The sequence below is a fragment of the Wasmannia auropunctata genome, unplaced genomic scaffold (assembly GCF_000956235.1).
Source record: "Wasmannia auropunctata unplaced genomic scaffold, wasmannia.A_1.0 LD335976.1, whole genome shotgun sequence".
Lineage (NCBI taxonomy): Eukaryota > Metazoa > Arthropoda > Insecta > Hymenoptera > Formicidae > Wasmannia > Wasmannia auropunctata.
This window is the reverse complement of record NW_012026914.1, coordinates 685,313-705,500: the sequence shown is the minus strand read 5'-3', so window position 1 is coordinate 705,500 and position 20,188 is coordinate 685,313. Positions and strand designations below refer to the sequence as shown.

Genomic DNA, 20,188 nt, shown 5'->3' with positions numbered 1-20,188 from the left:
TTATAACTTTATAAGAAATTTTTCATCAAAACAATTTATTTTAAAAATTATAATGCAAATGCATAATGCACACTAGATAACAAAAAAAGTTACTTATATGTTTAAATAAATTTTTTCATGAAATACATCGAGTTTATATGTTAGATATATGCATCTAAAGCTTGTTTACGAACGAAACAGAAATACACGATCGTACCAGCCACCCCTTGGTTCGACGCGTCCATTCATTAGCACTTCATATCCCGTAGCGACGTGCTGGTAACGAGCCTGTCATAATTACCGTGCTAACTTTATTACCGCGAATGCACGTTCTCCTTCATGCGGCTATGATATTCGTGCGTCATAGGGCAGATCCAAGCCGTACCTTCTCGCTGCAGAAGGGCACGGAACATAATCCCTCAAACATCAACCCTGCACGACACACGTTCATCGATTTCGTGTCGTTAAATATAAAGGCAAATATAACACAAATTCACGAAATATACAACGAGCATGCAATAATGTTTTGCAAATATTTTATTATCTAATAACGGTATAAATTGTTATATCGTTATTAATGTAATTTTATTAACTTGCTAATTATTATTTCTAATATTATTTGCAAATTATATATTTATAATAAATATAAAGCGATAGTAGATTTTTATAATATTATTATTAATTGTTATGAGACATTTTTATGCGTGTAGATGCGTACAAATATAATCATTTCATTCTGTGTTCATAACTTTCGCGATATATCAATTATTAAATTAAATAAGAGCTGAAAAAAAGCTAATACCAGCTTTGATAATAATTAAGCTTATTTCTCGCGCTCAACGTTTGCTCATGCACTACCGCGCGGATACTGAAGTTACATACTCATCAGGATCACTCGAATGAATATCGTGTGCACGCGCCCTTCTGACACCAGCGCCTAATTACATTTATTCAATATTTAGTGAGATACGATCAACACGTAGAACAGACTAACTGTGAGTCAGGTTGAATGAAATAGCATATATCGAGCATTGCAAAGTCATTCTGCGTCCCTGCTGAATAGTTTCCCCAACATAACTGTCAACGTTTTCCTAGCGTTGTTGTAAAATTTTCCATACTCATGTGTTCTGATAATGATATACCTATATACAAGTGTGGTATATTCCAAATTTTTAATGGTACATATAAAATTTCTTTTTTAGATACATAAACATAGCATTAAGCAAACATTTTAAACGAAAATATTGTATAATATATACATATAATTATTATTTATTTAAAATTTTGTGATGGATTCCACTCGTTATATTTTAAGATTATTGACTTTATATAACTATGAGAACTACTATTTCTTATACAATTTGCAGAAGAAATACTGATTTTAAAAATGTTAAAATGACCAAAATCAGAGATAAATTTGCAATCACCAACAATATTTTTAATATTATCTGTAAATGTGTTTGATTACATTCACATTTATGCCTAACTCGACAAGGCTGCGCATAGTTAGAGCAGCAATCGAGTAACTCTCATACGGAATGATTGATGACTCCATTGTGCAGGGTTTCCCATGTCCCTGGTACGATTTCGTGCGAGCGGCATACAAAAAGCCAGGCGCCATTTCGAAAATGAGCAGAATTATGGAAAATTCTGGCTGGAAGATCGATTGGATAATAGATTCCGCAAGAGAGTTGCACGTACTATGCTCGATCCAATTCTGGATCCAGATCGTTTCGTTTAAACGTTCGAACGTTTCTTGAAACTTGTGTAACAGATGTAGATACTTATTTTCGTGATGCCTATCAAATATTCTATTAGTAAAGAGGAAAGAGAGAAAAATTAAAGAAAGACAGTTATCCGCTATCTCGTTAATATATAGCAATTAAGAACTTGATCAAAGCTATAATCTCGTAAAATAATCGTTCATAAAATTGTAGCTTCCTTTTCAAGTTTTACAACTTTTTTTTGTAAATACAGCAGTTATAATGTTGGAAATGAAATAAATATAAAAAAAGAGATCTATTCTTCTAGAAAAAAGAGAGTTATTCTTTCTCTCAAGGGAATAGGTTATTCGAAATTTTGGTTCTTTCTTTAACTCGTATCTTCTTCCTTCTTTTATTTCACGCGGTTTCAAAACTCCCGTTTTTCTCGCAGGAAGTGACACCGTTTCAATGGAATGCGGTGCGTCATTTTATAAAGACGGAATCCTTCTGGAAATCCCACGCGATTCTCTCAATAGACAGCTGTCTGTTCGTCAGTAGACACCCGCTGAATTGTTGTGACTGATTCTTTGATGGACACAACGCCCAACATCCGAAAACGTATACTGTTTAAGACGTGACATCTGGGTGTGCCGGACAATTAACGTTAGGCGCTCTTCAAACATCATCTCAAGCAGTTAACAGAAGTCAAAGTTTACTATATAGGTTTCTCAAAAAGTAAATTTTTCTCAATAAGTGGACAGAAGCAGGGATATTTTCAAGTTTTTCTTAGCACCTTTGTTAAACATTATTGTGGCGCGTTCAGAGTTTTCTCCCCTCCCAAGAATTCAGGTATTATCTTATTCTTGTTTAACATTCGGTGAACAACAAGAATAAAACGATACCTGAGTGGTATTTGGATGAGAATCTGAACGTGCCTTTGAGGAAAAGTGCTTTTGAATTAACTTGCTAATTTCTTCTATCACAAAACATTGGCAAATTAAATATATAATAGTTTTCGCTTTACGATTTAAAGTTATTTCGTCACTTTAATTGTTTTGCCGATCGATAAACTTGAATAAAATACACTAGTTTCCAATAATATAGTATAAATTGTTAATGAAAGAATTAAATTATATTATATGTAAACAGTATTGTCACGAGAGTGGAGGAGTTTTAACTGAAAAAAGAAGCACTCTTTAGGAAGGCGATGGATTATTGTGGCTTGCAGATAAAAGTCAGGACTGCAACAAAACGACTATAGCTCAGCATGACAATGCAGGTGCCTCATCCCACGTCAAATCTCAGCGTGGTGCCGCACGAGACGACGGGTACTGGACCGATTGAGTAGACTATAATTGTTTAATGGGATTAGAAGTTTACGCGTCGTCCGAAAAGAAAGGTGCTGATATTCATCCAACATTAGACCAGGCTAAACTCGAATTTACTAGTTTAATCCTCGCAAATTTCGACAAATATGTCTTCAAAATATTTACCCCGAGAAATCACGCGCTTTGTCGACGAAAAATCGTGCAATAATTGTCTTTACATCAATATCTCGGTTACCATATTTCTCAATAACAATAAAAACCTCGTTAGACAAAGTAGTAATTATTAATTTCTCGCTAAATTAGGTTGCACTACCTAAGCATTTTGATAATTCCATTATCTAAAAATCTCGACACGAAAAAAAATCACATAACTAAAAAATATTAAATAAAAAAATCTTATTATTTACTGATTTAAATATACTTCAATTCTTACAACATGAATTTAAAATTTTATAATTAAGATAAATAACTGATATACATGTACTAATAATATTATAATTAAATAATGTATACACAATGTATTTCTTACAAATTTGTCCTAAGCATAAGATGTTGATTTATTTTAACAGTGTTAGAAGATCTCATATCTACCAATATAATATAATCTCAACTGTACAAAAGTGAGATATCCGAACTCGAAGTACGAAAGTTTGGATTTTACGTATTGCGATGAAGATAAAGTATGTAACTGCGCGTTCGAGTGAAAAAGATTAGCCGACAGCAAGAATCAGAACTATCAAACGTCACTGCGGCTCGATCAAGATGAAGATTCCCCGGTCTGATGTACGGAACAGGACGGATGTCGCGGGTGGCCGCAGGTGGCGCCCTCGATATAAGCTCTTCTGACTGAACTGCTGATACGGGACCATGCTTCTAAAACTCTCACGGTGGAATGTGTCATCCTGTCACTGCGCTCTCGCATGGGGTAAGAGATATCCCATGGGCCGTCACGCGTCCTTCGGACGAGCGAGCTCTTGTCACTTTTCTCTCCCCTTATTGCCAAAAATGTTCACGATTCATCCGTTAAATAATAATTGGAACAATGTTCCTTCGACAGTTAACATAATATCGTAATTATTAACAACAACAGTAATCTCTTAATAACATTACATTTTATTAGGTATATTATTCGTAATAGTCTACCTCCTATATTGCGTTAGGTAAATATACAATATTAACAGATTCTTTGATTTATTTAGAATCTATTTATTCTTAACAGAAATGTTATATATAAAGAAATTTCTTGTTTCCAAGTTTTTAAGAATCCATTAAATTTCAAATATTAATGATGTACATAAAATAAGTGCAGTATATATAAAATAAAGTGTGCAGTTTAATTCGCTCATCATTATGCACACAGACATTATCACACACTATTACATAATCTTATTTTTTTACAATTGATAATAAGAAAATAGAGAAAAAATTAATAAAAGTTTAATGCTATTTAAACAAGATACAACCTGCTAAAGTTACATTATAAAAAGATATCTTATAATTTTAACTTTTAAATTCAGGCTTTATTGAAATCTACTTCAAATTAAGAAACTATAATATTTTGTTTTTCTCAACTTTAAGGATACTAGAGAGACTGTCAGAAAAATGAAATCTTTATAGACGTATTAAATTTAAGAAAAAAATATTGTGTGCAGAGAAATATTTCTTATAATTATGCAAGATTATACAATTACTAAATCATATTCTTTTGTTTTAATTAAAAGTATTTTTAATTTTACATTTAATAAACAATTTAACAGTATAATCGTAAAAAATTTATAGTCCCCTTAAACTTGAGAAAGACGAAATATAATAGTTTCTTAATTTGAAGTAGATTACAATAAAGTCTGAATTTGAAAGTTAAAATTATATAAGATATCTTTTTATAAAGTAATTCTAAGAATAAATATACTCTAAATAAATCAAAGAATCTGTTAATGATATTGTATACTACTAACGCGCATTATATAGAAGGCAGATTATTACGAATAATATAGTAAAATGTAATGCTACACGGAGAGAATTTTTTTTTTATGTACCCTGCAAATCATGTTAATTGTGGGACAATATAGTATTTAGGCAAATTTTATTGTGCACAGTAAAATTTGCCTAAATACTATATTGTCCCACAATTAACATGATTTGTCAGGGTAAATTAAAAAAAAATTCTCTCCGTGTATAATACATATATATATAATAAAATGTAATCAAGAGATTGCTGTTATTTTATAAATAAGAATAGGACGTTTCAAATAGAGAAACACTCAAATTAAAAATTCTTTATAAATTTTGAAAAAATTTTTCAGAGATGTGGCGTCGAATGTGACCTAGTCCTTCGTTATACCTTTAGAAGTAGTGTATTGTCATGTCAGGGTTTCGACGACGTGAGGATGATGAATATCCTAGCAGTCTGAAGAGTCACAAATTGTTTCGTGCGTCGCGCGCCTTTTTGTGTGACCGAAATATCTTTCTTATTTATTAGCGTGACACAGCTACACCAAATTAAATTATCTATCTTTACTTTTTTTAGACATTACAAGTCTACACGAAAGCAATCTGTAGAGATGTACTTTATTTATTTCACATTAAGATAGAATATCAATTTTTATTTCATTCATTAACACTTCATTCTTAGAAAATAATAAAATAGCTGAAAATTTAATCACTAACTAGTAATTCGATTCTCAATATTTTAATGTTATTTAATAAAATTGGTTACATCAGATATCTATACAGAAGATCAACTATAATTAAACTATCAACCGTCAGGTTATAATAAAAACACAGAATGTTGGTACCTTGGTACCTCGAGAGGCGAGCAAGACACGCAAGTACATAGAAAGACCCGTCAAGAGCGAGGAAGGAAAAAAGGCAGAAGGCACAAAACAACCTATCCAGGGGATAGAAGGGCGGAGGTTGCTTGCCTCCGGATAGCATAGAAGGTGGGTACCGAGATATAATACCCGACTCCTACCCGCGACGATAAGTGTCAACTGCAGCGTGCCAGATAAAAAGAAGGAACGAAAAATAAAATTCACACTGGTGATCCATCATGAGGCAGTGGACTCGGGGCGCGCAGACTCGTCCACGATTGGTTGGCACCGCCCAATCTCCATCACGTGACTACATCTAAGTACCGCCTATCGATAATGGAGACTCCCCTTGGAACTAACCTCACACAGCGCAATACCTCCACTCTACGTCTGGGTGATACGCCCAAGCAAGAGAGAGAAGGAAAACTTAAACACGCCAGACCACTGCGGGTCAGTCTCACCTGTGTGCAGCTTTCCGCTACGCTAGTCCACCTCACCAGTCCACTCCAACGGCCCATGTTGGACGGATCGACTGCACGAGTGTCCGCACGGATTATTTTTGTCGACGACGGTTAATGTTTCGTTGTGTTCGCGGATTGGCATTGTTACCTATTCTCGGAGGACTTTTAACTGCTCACTTTCAGAGCGTATCAAATTCAAATTTAAATCTTGGATGTTTATCGTAAAATTTCATAAAGCTATTATATTTTCTATGTGATTTTAGTGCGCGACAATTTAAAGATTTAATATTTAGTTGCATCTGTGATATTACATTTTGTGCAGCCTGTGGACAGTTATTGTTTTATTCGAAACTTTTATTCGCAATTTTGCCAAGTACTGATTAATTCTGTGCTTATCATAAATTTGTTTAACGAGACAAATTTAAATGTTTATTCTTCTATGGCATTTGTGTAAAATTAAAAAATTGTAAATTTCTATACAATGTTGAAGTGATCAATTAAGAGAACTGTGCACAATTTTAGCCATGATGTAAATCATTTCTCTTGTTTCCACTTGGACAGTACGCATCGGAGTTGCCGAAACAGTGGGTGGTCAATTGATTCGTCTCTCTGTTACGAGGATGATGATGATGGACATGGGCATGTACGGAACCTATGGCAAACCTGACTCATATCCTAACTATGTGTTCTCGGGTCAAGGAAATCATCACCATCATCACCATCACCAGCCTTCATCCGTCGGTGGTCACGTGTCTGTGCCTCCTTCCCCGGAGGTAGCTCCAACTCATTACTACCCCCAGACTGCAGTGGCGCCATATTCTTCATCGTCTTCCGAGAGTTTCCTAACCGCCGATTCAGGCACATCGTCCAGTACGCCGCCTCAAGGCTTCTACTCTCCAACGGGTGCCGTTCTCCACGAGAATGGTTCCACTACGGCAATAATTTCCTCGGAAAATGGTCTGAGCTATACTAATCTTGATTACGCATCGTCCTCATCGTATCAAAATCAACAGCAACACGCAGTAGCCTCGGTGGATCCGCATCAAAGTTACCATGTTCAACAGCCTGCTTATAGAGAGGATCCTCATCACCATCATCATCACCATCATCCATCCGGCAGTAGCAGTCTTCATCAAAGTACGGTACCTCCAACTAGTCATCCAAGAACGGAGCACGATCAACAACTCCATCATCAATCCTCTAGTCATCACCATCATCATCATCATCACCACCACGAACCCGATTATCCAATAGCAGTCGGCGGGACCTCGAATTATCTTCATCAACTACCCTCCTCGGATGAATCTTTGCATTATCAGACTCAGCTTCAGCAGAGCGAGTTTTCCACGCATCCGTCGGGACATTATAAAGAAGAGAACTCGGACGCAACTACCTATCACATCTTACAGCAATCCAGTCATCTTCAACATCCCCATCAACATGGGCATCATCATCAGCAGCAGCAGCATTCGCATGCGCATCATTCGCAGCAGCAACAGCAACAGCAACAGGCGCAAGTACCTACATACAAGTGGATGCAGGTCAAGAGAAACGTACCCAAGCCAGTCGGTAAGTAGCTACTATCCACACTTGGTTTAAATTTCCGGTTGAGTCGACGCCTATGTGTAGCAAGCAAACTAGCGTGAAATTAGGTATTCTGTGGGCGCGATCCGGTAGCCATTCGTTAAACCTCGTTCATCGCTTGATTGCTTGTTCAGAGCTTGGTGTACGAAGATGCAGAATCATGGCTGTCTTATCTTTCATGGCCCCGTTATTTGAGAAGCTATCATTGCCGCGGACAGTGCGCCATCGTTCTTAAAATTATATCGTCGTATATGGTAATTTAATTTAATCAATTATTTCTGCGATAAATTATAAATATTAGAAATCATATTTTCGTTGTAATTAATATTATCAATATAAATTTTTATCTATAACTTTTAAAGAGAAAATATATTATTGTAATTTATTCTTGCATTATCGTTCACTTAAATCTTTATTACATTTTGTGTTCATCATCGTGAACGTGCATTTTACATCCAATTAAGACTACATTTTCATAAAATATTTTAAGTTATTTATTTTTTAATATTGAAAAGAACTCTTGTAAAAGTTTATAGAAAATGTTTATTCGTTGCTTACTAACGAAACAACCTCAATTCTTAAAACACAATTGATTACAATTGATCCAATTATGTCTTGTTAAAGACACTTCACACAAATTCAAAGTATTACTGAAGTATTACTTCGTAAAGTAACATTTGATAGAAGATCAACAATTTTTACGTAGATGGTCTTCAATTAAGATTGTCAAACAAGGTGGACAGTTTGTCAAAGATAGAATGTGACGCGCTATTCCGTAATCGCCAAGTCAGTGACTTTCAAACAATCTGTATGTATGAGAATTAATAAAGTGCGACACGTAATCTCGGTTTGCCATAATCATTAATCATACGCGCACCACCCAATAATACTAGCCTTATGAGACCTTAATGTCATTAGTCTGCAATTTGCTACCGTATTTCTTATTGATTTTCCTTTATCTTATCTTTAACAGGTAATGTTTACCTAAATCTTTAGTTTTAACTAGTCTTTAATTGCAAATTCAATTTATTAAAATCAATATAAATTAAGCTTATAATATCGTTTCGGTGGTTTTTAAATCTTTTATTTAAATTTATTACTGATATAGAAAATATCGTTTTATAGTAAATATGATCATAATAAATGGATAGTAAATTTATAATAATAGACTTGTATTATCATTCATGAAATCGAATTAATACACAGATTTTAAATAATATAAATAATTCCAAGATGTTTGTGTGTAACAAAAATTTATCAGCACACGTGATATCTTTACCTTACAATTTGATTTTCGTTTACGCCTATGAGATTGTCATAAAAACTCAATAGATAAGATTATATGCATGAAACAGATAATAGAAAATATTGACATTAAAGAATATTTTTTCATCACTACCATAAATCTAAACATTCTAAATATATATTAATAAACATATTGATAGTCAAAATATGTTTATCATTATATATAAATTATACATTTTAAACTAGCTACATCAATATATTTTTACTTAAATATTTAGTTTAACTACAACTGGCATAATAATAAAGTAGTATGCTTTTATGTAATTACATTTTGCAATGTCTTCTCCTTCTGCATCAAATATTTGTTTAAGATTTATTTATCTAATATTCTAAAAAAAAAAATAAAATAAATTTTTTTTATAAAGATATTTAAATTAAATTTATTGTAAATTTAAGATTTTAAAATCTTTAGTAATTAAACATTTTTCTAAAATTGATGTTACTCATGTATATTGCGATAAGAAGATTAGTTGCAACTATATTTTTAAATACCGGAAATATGCATTCTTTATCAAAATCTTTATGTAATAAATATAACATATAACTGGATTTATATTGTCTAATAGATACAATACTGTTAGACTACTATACAGTAGTCTAACAGAACATTAATAGATTAGGACTTGTGATTAAAGTCATCTTATACTCGAGAAATTATCAGATTAATTCTTACTAATGATAAGATAATGAATTTATTGTGAATAAGTATATTTATAAACTTCTGGAATAAAACTTCTCAATGTCTTGCTTAATGTATTGAGGAAAATATACTTATTTATATTTCCTTGTTTATTGCAATATTCTTATCATGCATTTTGTACTGAATACTACCCCATAGATAATTTAATTAATATTTTTAACTAATCACCCGTTATTTAAATAAAATATGTCTAGAAAATATGATTATACAAACATTTAATAATTCTATAACATAAGTAAATGAAATAAATACAAATTAAACTCTAAATTAATATATGAAAAATATTTCAGTTTCAATTGTTTATGATATAAAAAAGATTGATAAATGAATAATTTCCTTATAAATGAATCAATTCGAAATTGATCAATAAATATGTCCATGAAGAATTTAACATTGTAATTTAAATATTATAATGTACTTATAATATAATATATATAACATATATGTATACGCGTATAACTTTTATTGTTAATATATCACGATTAGCAGAGACAATATCTCTTGTACCATAAAAATATCTATGTATTGTGTTAATGTTGAATTGATGATCGTGAAAGTTACGTAACGCGGATCATTGAAAATAATGCCTAAAAAGGCCGGAATAGTTCCCCTAACTTCACACTAATTTGCTTAACGGCCGTGGTGCTCCCCGCAATCTTCTAACTCAGAGAGTGAGTGTAAGCTTAGTCGTTGGATGGAGCTTGTCGGAATTACCAGCGTTTCACTTAATAGCTCATTATAATCGAATTAATAACGCCATCGCAGGCACTAAAGGGACTGACGTTTATTGCAGCAAAGCATGCAAACCGAAATGAAACTTTGTCACCCTCGTTTAACCCCTCTCGTTTTTACTCCCGCTGTTACATCTTGATGTTTTTAATGCACTTTGTACAATTTAATTTTCTTTGCTAAATCTCTTATCACGATTATGCCAATAAAATATTTGCAGTATTTATATTACATGCAATTAAAAGTTTCTAGGATTTTATTTTGTAAACTTTTTCGTGGCTATGTATAATATAAGAAAAAATTTCAATACAAAATATTATATTGTGAAGATTCTTGTAAAAGATAAATAACAAAACTAATATTTAAATAAATAATAAGAAATAAAATGATCAAATTATTATACACAATAATAACCGTGCATGATCACTAGAAAGGACGGAAATTATTTTTAAATGTGATATAATTAATTGAACGCAATTACATTTAGAGTCGGTTGAGAAAACGTAGCACGCAACGAATACGTTACAACGAGAAAAGAATTCGAAGGAAGTAACGAGATGGGCGGAGCAGAGCAGTGGGGCGATTTCGCTAGATTTTGGTTGGTTAACTTTTTTGGTTGGCCGAAGACTTACAATAGCGCTCCTTTTTCCTTCCCTGCTTCCATAACATGCTTCAGAGGGTCCAGAATAGAGGGTCTCTATGGGGACGCGCCCGGTGCGGACCACCCTTAGTCAAGATTGGAGCGAGACAGGAGACGGAAAGACCGTCGTGATGCTGTCAACCCGCCCAATCTATCATACTAAACTCGATTTCTTCTCTCTATACTCAATAGCGGGATTGGCAATACCGCGCGGAGAAAAACGAGACAAACGAACGTCCCCTCGTAACATAGCAGTAATAATTCCATATCTTTGTCATGGTAAGAAATGGAGAGTTTCATTTGAAAACCTCGGTTTATCGACATGTTGTAATGTCTCAGCAATATATAAAAATATAAATATCGTGATACTTGTAAGATAATGTTTAACATTATAATATAATCTTCTATATTATATATTATCAATAAAAAATTTAAATGTTTAGATTTTATAACTTAATCTTCTTTTATATATCTAGATGTTATGATTTATGCTGCATAATAAAAACAAGTAAAAGTTGACTCAAGCAACTGTCGTTAGACACACAGTTATAATCTTATATTCAATCTTAACAAGCATATTAATAATCTTGTTGACTATAAAGTAGACAGAACTATTTTATAACATATTATACATCATACATATTACAGAAAATCACTACGCGACAATAGCATTAGATTTAAATAGATTCGAAGGAGTCTATCAAATATTGTGCTTTGTTAAAAATTTTATAACAAGAAATCATTAAAACTTAATTCTCGTTGACCAAAATTAAAATCGTGTAATCTGTGTGTCAAACGTAAGAAATAATTAATTTATATTTGAGACAATAATAAATTATTGTTATGTTCGTATAAAGTATTTAACATTTTATAATTGAGAAATTAATTAATATCTTGTATATTCCCGCAGGCAAAAAAATGATGAAATAAGGAAGAATCAGGTATAGGCATTTCTTAATGTCTATCCTTACTCATAGCAAATATAAAATAAATAATATTTATCGCGAACACACTTCATGGATTACTTCCCACGTTCAGTGTTACCCTGCTTCCTCGAAGACTATCACCTTTTAAGCTGACTTAAAATATGCATGTCGCTATCGACGCCCTGACCGAATATATACAGGGGCGGCCGTGGCGTTACGGCGAGACTAAAACTCACCATCGGCTCGTCGGCTGCCTTACATTCTCTTCGTGCGCTTAGATGTAATCAAACACATTCGTGATTATGTAATACATAAAAAATAAATATGAGAAGAAATTGTAACGTACTAGATTGTAACATATTACGTTTTAATTAAGCAAAATATAATAGAAATATATTTGTTAACGTTACTTTATGCAATAATTTATCGGACTCTTACGAATATTATAATATTAAATTCTCTGTAGAAAGTATAAACATTGTTTCTTTTATACGCGATAAACTTTTTTTTATTTACGAGAGATTTTTCTGCAACGAACTATATTGTAACATATTACTTGTGCATAAATAAGGTACTACGTACCACCTTATCGATTGATGCACAAAAATGCTTCGTGACTATGCTTCGCACGAACGCAATAATTTGCTGACCAATAAGATCCGGATTATCCTAGCAGACGCAATAAGTACACTTGCTAAATGCAAAATCTCCAGAAAATCTCTGATCAAGTTATCCCGCGGGACTTAAACCACAAAACGGGGCGTCGCCAGACGTGCACGCCAGCCCTGAACTTGAGAGAGACCAAGAGGACGATAGCGAAGGGAATAAAACATATGAATAGAAAGAGAAAGTGAAGGAAAGACGACAGAGGAATAAAGATACGTAGTAGAAACAGAAAAAGAGCACGAAGAACGTTGGCTAAAGATAGAGAGAGGCATAGGATAAACGGGGAAGGAAGCGAGATAAACACGAAGGAGGACATGCCCGATTAAAGAAGAAAAAGGAAGGAAAGTCGAACAGGGGAGAGAAAGATAGAGAGAGAGAGAAAGAGAGAGAGAAGGCAGAGATTGTGGGTAGAGTCGAACAACTGGCTGGGCATGTTGCGCGCCGCTCCGCAAGGGTCGCCGGCGGACGCGTGAGTGAGTGGCCCGATATCTCGCGAGGGGATCAGAGGATCGTTCGCGTGTTTCCACCCGGGCTGCCACCCGCCGAACCCGGCAACCCCGGATCCCGCAACACAACCCTGGCAGCAACTGACCCTCCTCTGGCTGACTCCCCCTCCCCCCTCTACCACCCTCTCAACGCGCCGGCAGCGCTGGCTGCCACCGCTTACTCCTGTCCGAGCGCGGCCCGACAGATCCGCTCGACCGGACTCCGACAACCGCCGCCGACGCTGTCCACGTGTCTCGCCTCACGGTGATTTTCATTTCCGCGCTGCATCGCCGACGGCTGGCCGTGTAATCTTCCTTCACGCGGCTCAATTGCCATAGACGGTATTTACACGTTACTTTTAGCCACAAGCAGGGTGCTATTATGAGCTCAATGCTGTTATGAACTCTTCTTCATGCGTTGCGTTATTAATGATTTTCGGTTGAATTTAATAATATACGTGTCATTTCGTAGGAAAATTGAGATTAATAATAGCTTCTAACTAATTCCGAATAATAGCTTCAACAAAATTTAAATTTTTAAAGAATGAACTGATCAAGTTTTGCGACTAATTTACAATGATAAGTGGATAATGGTAAGATTTTAAAATTTATTGAATCAAAATTGCGATTTAAATAAAGAATTTCACATAAGTTTTTCACCCCCAAAACAACAGCACCTGTGCACAGCTCGGGGCGGGTTGTGGCAAAGAAAGCGCGCGAAACTTATCAACAACTCTCATGAGGTGTCGTGCTGAGCCTAATTTCGCCGGGAAATGCTTCGGGCATACTCATGAACGCACACCCACACACGCGAGCGTAAACGCAGGGGAACCCGGAGTGTGAATGTCGAATGTGCTGCACGCAGCCCTTCCACACGTACGCCGTTATGATACACAACATTGCCTTTTCGTACGCGACTGTGACTCAGGATATTACCTATCATAATGCTGAAATCAACGCGGCCGTCGGGGCATGACTGACAGGGGGTTGCGAATGGAAGGAACCGTGCCGACGAAATCGTTTTGTCAGTTCTTGCGATAAACCTGCGGCTAAGTGTATATTATCTCTGAGAAAAATTTTGGACCGGTCAGGTGGCTTGGAAAATTTCATATACTTTTCTAAATTCTCGACAAATAATTATAGACAAAATTAGAATACAATTTTAACTACACGAAGAGAATTTTATTTTAAAATTTATTCTGAAAATTATGTTAATCGTAGGACAACATATAAGTATTTCGACGAATTTTATATGATTTTCACTATTTTTTGAAATATATATACTACAACAAATTTATTGTAGTGCACAGTAAAATTTATTGTAGTGTACAGTAAAATTTGTCGAAATACTATGTTGTCCCACGATTAACAAAAATTTTTAGGGTAAATTTTAAAAGAAAATTCTCTCCGTGTAGTCGCATGATTTTTACGTGAACACGTATACGAGGATACATGAGTTTTTCGACTTCACAGTTTTAAAAAATGACAGCTACTTATTGGAAGTCGATCCCTTGATCGCACGGGATCATCTGCACTTATGCGTCGATAGTCTCCCCTTCAAGGAACATTACGCAATTCAAATATTATTCAAAGGCTAAAAGCTGTAGGGTCGGTATGACGTAAGGAAAGGTGATGGTAAACACAGGAGAATACAAGATGCTTGTGTATTATATTACAGAGAGGACAGAGATACGGGCACTTCTGGTGCTTTTCCTATAATTCACAGAATTTTCTAAATTTAGGAGACGCATATCTGACAAACGAAAATAACTGCGAAATGGAAACAACTATTTATAAATCATTTTTTAACCGTAACCTCGTAGCGACTTTTTTTACTGACATCCTGATGTACCGATATTTAGGATCCAGCTGTATTTGATTTGTACATAATGTCTGGATTATACGCATCAACGCCAGTCACCCGAGTTCCTAAATAAATACCAGCATCGTATCTTGTGATAATTTAACCATCCGCAGTTTAAAAGACAACGATCTGTTACGGCTTACCGAAAGGACATTTCACAGATGTTATCATGCATAAAATTCTATTTTACTACGTTTGTTGTGACATTTAGATTACGTCTAATATTAAAAAAATTATTTCTTACATAATAAAAATCCGTTTTGAAAAGTCTATCCAAGCGATCCGCATCATAATTGCACGATTGAACTCTTTGTGTGACTGCACACACAGACGTAAGAATAACCGACAGTAACAATATAATCGTAAATATCGTAAAATGCGACTCTGAGAGTGCGCCCATAAGTCTTATTGTCAAAGTGTCAATGTACCTCTCTTGACTCAGCGTTATTAAGAATCCCTTCTTCATGTCAACCCTTTTCTCTTCCTTACTTTACCGATATCACATTTATTCACGAAGAAGCAAACGCTTGTCAGCATTAAAGATTGCGACTATTAATTTCTACATGCAATATAGCGTTGAACTTAAGGTAATGATATAAGAATATTCGATACATGCTCGCGATATATTTTCTGCATAACATACACGAGCGTAACTTGTCGATAATACTTTATGGTAACGAAGATTCAATCATCGTATTTATTTTGAAATACAGTAAGATACAGTAAATCTACAGTAAATCCTTTTCCTACATGGAGAGAATTTTATTTTAAAATTTATCCTGAAAATCGTGTTAATCGTAGGATAACATAGTATTTCGATAAATTTTATATGATTTTCACTTTTTTTAACATATACTACAACAAGTTTATTGCAGTGCATAGTAAAATTTATCGAAATACTAATATAATATTGTTCCACGATTAACAAAATTTTCAAGGCAAATTTTAAAAGGAAATTCTCTCCGTATATTTTCCGATCATTTATTTATTAAAGATATAAGTCTCCCCCCTATCTCTCTCTTTTTTATTTATATTTACTTTCCTGCATATATTTATAATTTACCAAAATTTAAAGACTCTTCTTCTGCATTGTCTGGATAAACAACGCCTTCGTTGCTGCCAAAGGAGATTCGTATAGAAAATCAACGGCACCGTAGTCGGTCCTCCGTTAAAGTGCTAAATTGATGAATGAGTCGCGGAAACGAGAAACATTTCATTGTATCTGGCACTGGCACGCCTAATAGAACTTGTCCAAGTTTATTATTCGGCTTGGAAAAGCGTAAGCTTAATGGCCACAAGCTAAATTCAGGGCCTCGGTATAAGTGACTGATCTTTTCGGTTATATTAGAAAATTCACAAAAGTCATTTATAAATATAAATATCTGATAGTATATACGATACGTATAAAGTGATTTTTGCTGATGCATTAAGTACGTCAGAATATTATAACTTCCCAGAAAGTAGATCAAACAAAAATGTATTATAAAAATGCCGAAGGACCAAGCTGGAGACATTGAAGGAAAATGTACATAATAGGGAAGACGTGACTTTAAGGCGGTGGCTTGACAGTTTTGTCCACCCCCTGCTATTAAGTAAATTGACTGCTACATACCGTAGTCTAAATAACAATCTAATTTTCATAATGTATCCTCATCCTTCTGTCGAAGCCCGTCACTTTAGCCCTTCAATATTTTAATTGCATTATCTATCGTACCAAAAAACTTGACTATCATTACAAGATAATACCGAATATTATAGTAATCGTATCTGGAGCATCGGTAGAGCAGAAAAATCAAAAATTTCACGTAACGACGTAAACGGATGTTTGTTCTACAGCTGATGCAATTTGATCCAGATTTAGGGCTCAACCCTACCGTTCTTTCATCTTTGCACAGGTCATCTCCCTAAAACTGCTCCCGGATAGTGACCAGCTGTTATGGCCAGCAAACGACTGTCACTTAAAGGATTTGACTTGATCTCGATTCGACACATATTGCGTCCGCGTCTGTTACGTTTTCTATTATACTCAGAACGCTACATCCAAATTAGAAATAGAACGATCATTTTTGTTTAATGACAATATTATACATTTGTTGTCGTATTTATCAATTATTATATTAAAAATTCTATATTTTAAATGTTAATTATCTAAAATTTGCAAACAAATTGCAAATAAGTATTTCAAATAAGTTTTCACTTATTAGATATCTGACCGATGAAAATCTCTTTATGAATATTTTGGCTAAATTTTAGATTACACTCTAACAGAAGAATTTAAATTAAACGAAAATAAGAACATTATCTATCACTAAATTAACATTCGTTTCACAGAAAATATTTAATTTTCTATCGTTTAATTTCCAGAAAAAATGATTATAAATTGATTAACAATAAGAAATATGTAAACAAAATTTAGCCAACTAATTTAATAATATTTAATGTACATATGTATACATAATTAGTTTGCGTAGACGTCCTATTTATAGCAAAAACAACGAATTTGTTTCAGCGACAAAAGCAAATCCTAACGTAATCGAGTTCGGAGGCAGCGCAGTGGCAGCCTCAAGCTCGTCCGTGTACGGAAGCACCGCTAGTGGAACGGTGAGCTGCATCGCCGGCTCGTTGGCCGGTATCGCTGGTAGTTTCAACAATACAGGCCGCACGAACTTCACGAATAAACAGCTCACCGAACTGGAGAAAGAGTTTCACTTCAACAAGTACCTGACACGAGCGAGGCGCATCGAGATCGCTTCCGCGCTGCAGCTTAACGAAACGCAGGTGAAGATCTGGTTTCAGAATAGACGGATGAAGCAAAAGAAGCGTATGAAGGAGGGTCTAATACCGGCGGATAGCACGAACGTGACGCCTCTGAGCGGTGCCAGGAGCAGCAGTAACTCCCCGACGGGCTCGTCCAGTCACGAAATCGGCGGTCTCGGTTTGTCTAGCTTCCCCAGTGACAACAGTAGGGAATCACCTCCATCTTCTAAGGATTGACGCGACTTTTGCTGCAGTAACGAACGGCACTATGGTCTATGATTCGATAATTGGTAGAGCTCGGTAGACTCGATCGGAGCTAGGTGTTTAATAAGAATCATACAATTACTGCAGCCATGAGTCATTTTCTAATTCACTATTTCAGGCTGCATCATGAGAATGTAATATGGCGAAGGAGTTAAGACAAGTAATGTCATTCTGTATCCTGAAAGTAGAGGTATGTGATATATGTATATACGGGACACATCTATGTATCTTCCCGTTTCTAAACTATAGAATATGACATTGATTGTGCTCTAATTCCATCATATTGTACGGATCATTCGCATTCAGAAGTGGCAAAGAAAAATTATGGCCACAAAACGATATCAACATGATTTCATATTATAATGTATTCCGGATTTTTTCGTCCCGATTTTTCCTTCATTCCTTTTAATTAGTGCATTAAAGATAATAAATTGTACATTAATTTCGCGTATTATTTATTTTACGTATTATTTATATACGTTATATCTTAGTTCCCAATACGTCTTGTAAAATTGTGTAAGTTTAAATTCAATCTTTCCACACAATCCACATCCTCCTCAAGGTTACCATGTACCTCAGTTCATATAGCGATATAGATGTGTAAATGTAAATGCTGATAATCGCGCGAATCGTTTATACGTTTCTAATTAATTTCTTTAGAAATTTTTTTGAAATATTATTCTTCCGACGTTTACGTTAATAAATATAACGTTTAAATTCTAAATTTAAACTATTTCTAAATATTTTATCAATAATTTAATTTTTTCTATTTTCTCGACTGTACGAAGTTTTAATTCACTGTACAATTGTAAATGAATTTCTAATTCAGCTAAATGAATAAAATAATAAATAATAAACTATGTCACGTTTACGTGTTAAAAGTAAGATGATAGCAATTGAATTCTGTCATCTGTATTTATTTCTTAACCCTTCCAGTACCCTATCAATAAATTGCACTGTTTAATCATTTCCTTCAAAAAATCATGTTATATTTCATTTCTTTTAATATCAATTTAAATTGTACGTATAAAAAATTTATATCAAACCATATGTATGAATATAATCAATTGAATACTGCAATTACACACACAAGTGCACATATATTTAAATTAATGAAATAGATGTTTTTTTTAATTATATAAACTCAAGTGTTTTTTTTAATTATATAAACTAAGAATCAAATATAATAAAAATATAATTTAAGACATCTATGTATTCAATTTAATACTGGAAGAGTTAATTTTATCTTACTGTGAAATAATAACAATAATCTTAAAAATTGCAAAATGAATTAAATGTTAAAATATTTGTAAAGTATATCGTTATTAGAATCATAATACAAGACATATTTGTATCAATTTCATTTTCAATGCGAAAGAAAGCTTTATAAGTAAACAATTTAAGTTACGATTATTTTATTTATTATTCGAGAACTGAAGTCTCAGTCAATCCTTTAAGCGTCAAACGGATCTAATTTCTATATAACATTTATCTCAACACGTGATAACAATATTAGACAGAAATCATTCTTGATAATTACAAAATTTTACGAGTAATTATCTAATAATTAATAGGTCTATGCGTAAAAATAAACTACTAGTGCAGTAAAAACACTACTGAAATGTAGTAGTAGCACTACTCATATAAACAGTAACACTACAACATTTCAATAGTGTTTTCACTGCACTAGTAGTTTATTTTTACGCGAATTCTCGCCCAACAGCGTGCATGTATTTATATGTAAATAATATATATTCTACGCAAACTCTCTATGGGCCAATAAAATTAATCACAATACATATAAATCCGTATATAAACTGAAATTTATTAAGATTAATATCAAGAACGAGATGTTAATAAGTTTCAAACTTTTTATCGACAAATTTATGAAAATAACAGCTTGCGATTGCAACTGAACTGTCAAGTGAGTTAAAAATTCGCACGTTTAACGTATACAAATCAACATAATCGTACATGTTTATGTGAA

General features: G+C 33.9%; 1 protein-coding gene across 2 annotated transcripts; it reads left to right on the top strand.

Moving 5' to 3' along the window:
- Positions 1 to 6,275: 6,275 nt before the first annotated feature.
- Positions 6,276 to 18,908, top strand: LOC105454737 (homeobox protein Hox-B1a-like). Of its 2 annotated transcripts, XM_011697598.1 has the most exons (3): positions 6,276 to 6,654; positions 6,843 to 7,850; positions 17,690 to 18,908. In XM_011697598.1, exons 2-3 carry the CDS (start codon positions 6,902 to 6,904, stop codon positions 18,172 to 18,174), a joined length of 1,434 nt encoding a protein of 477 aa, XP_011695900.1. In that variant the 5' UTR covers positions 6,276 to 6,654; positions 6,843 to 6,901; the 3' UTR covers positions 18,175 to 18,908. The 2 variants fall into 2 exon arrangements, with proteins under 2 accessions (XP_011695900.1, XP_011695898.1); XM_011697596.1 differs by having other exon boundaries at positions 6,276 to 7,850.
- The last annotated feature ends 1,280 nt before the right edge of the window (positions 18,909 to 20,188 follow it).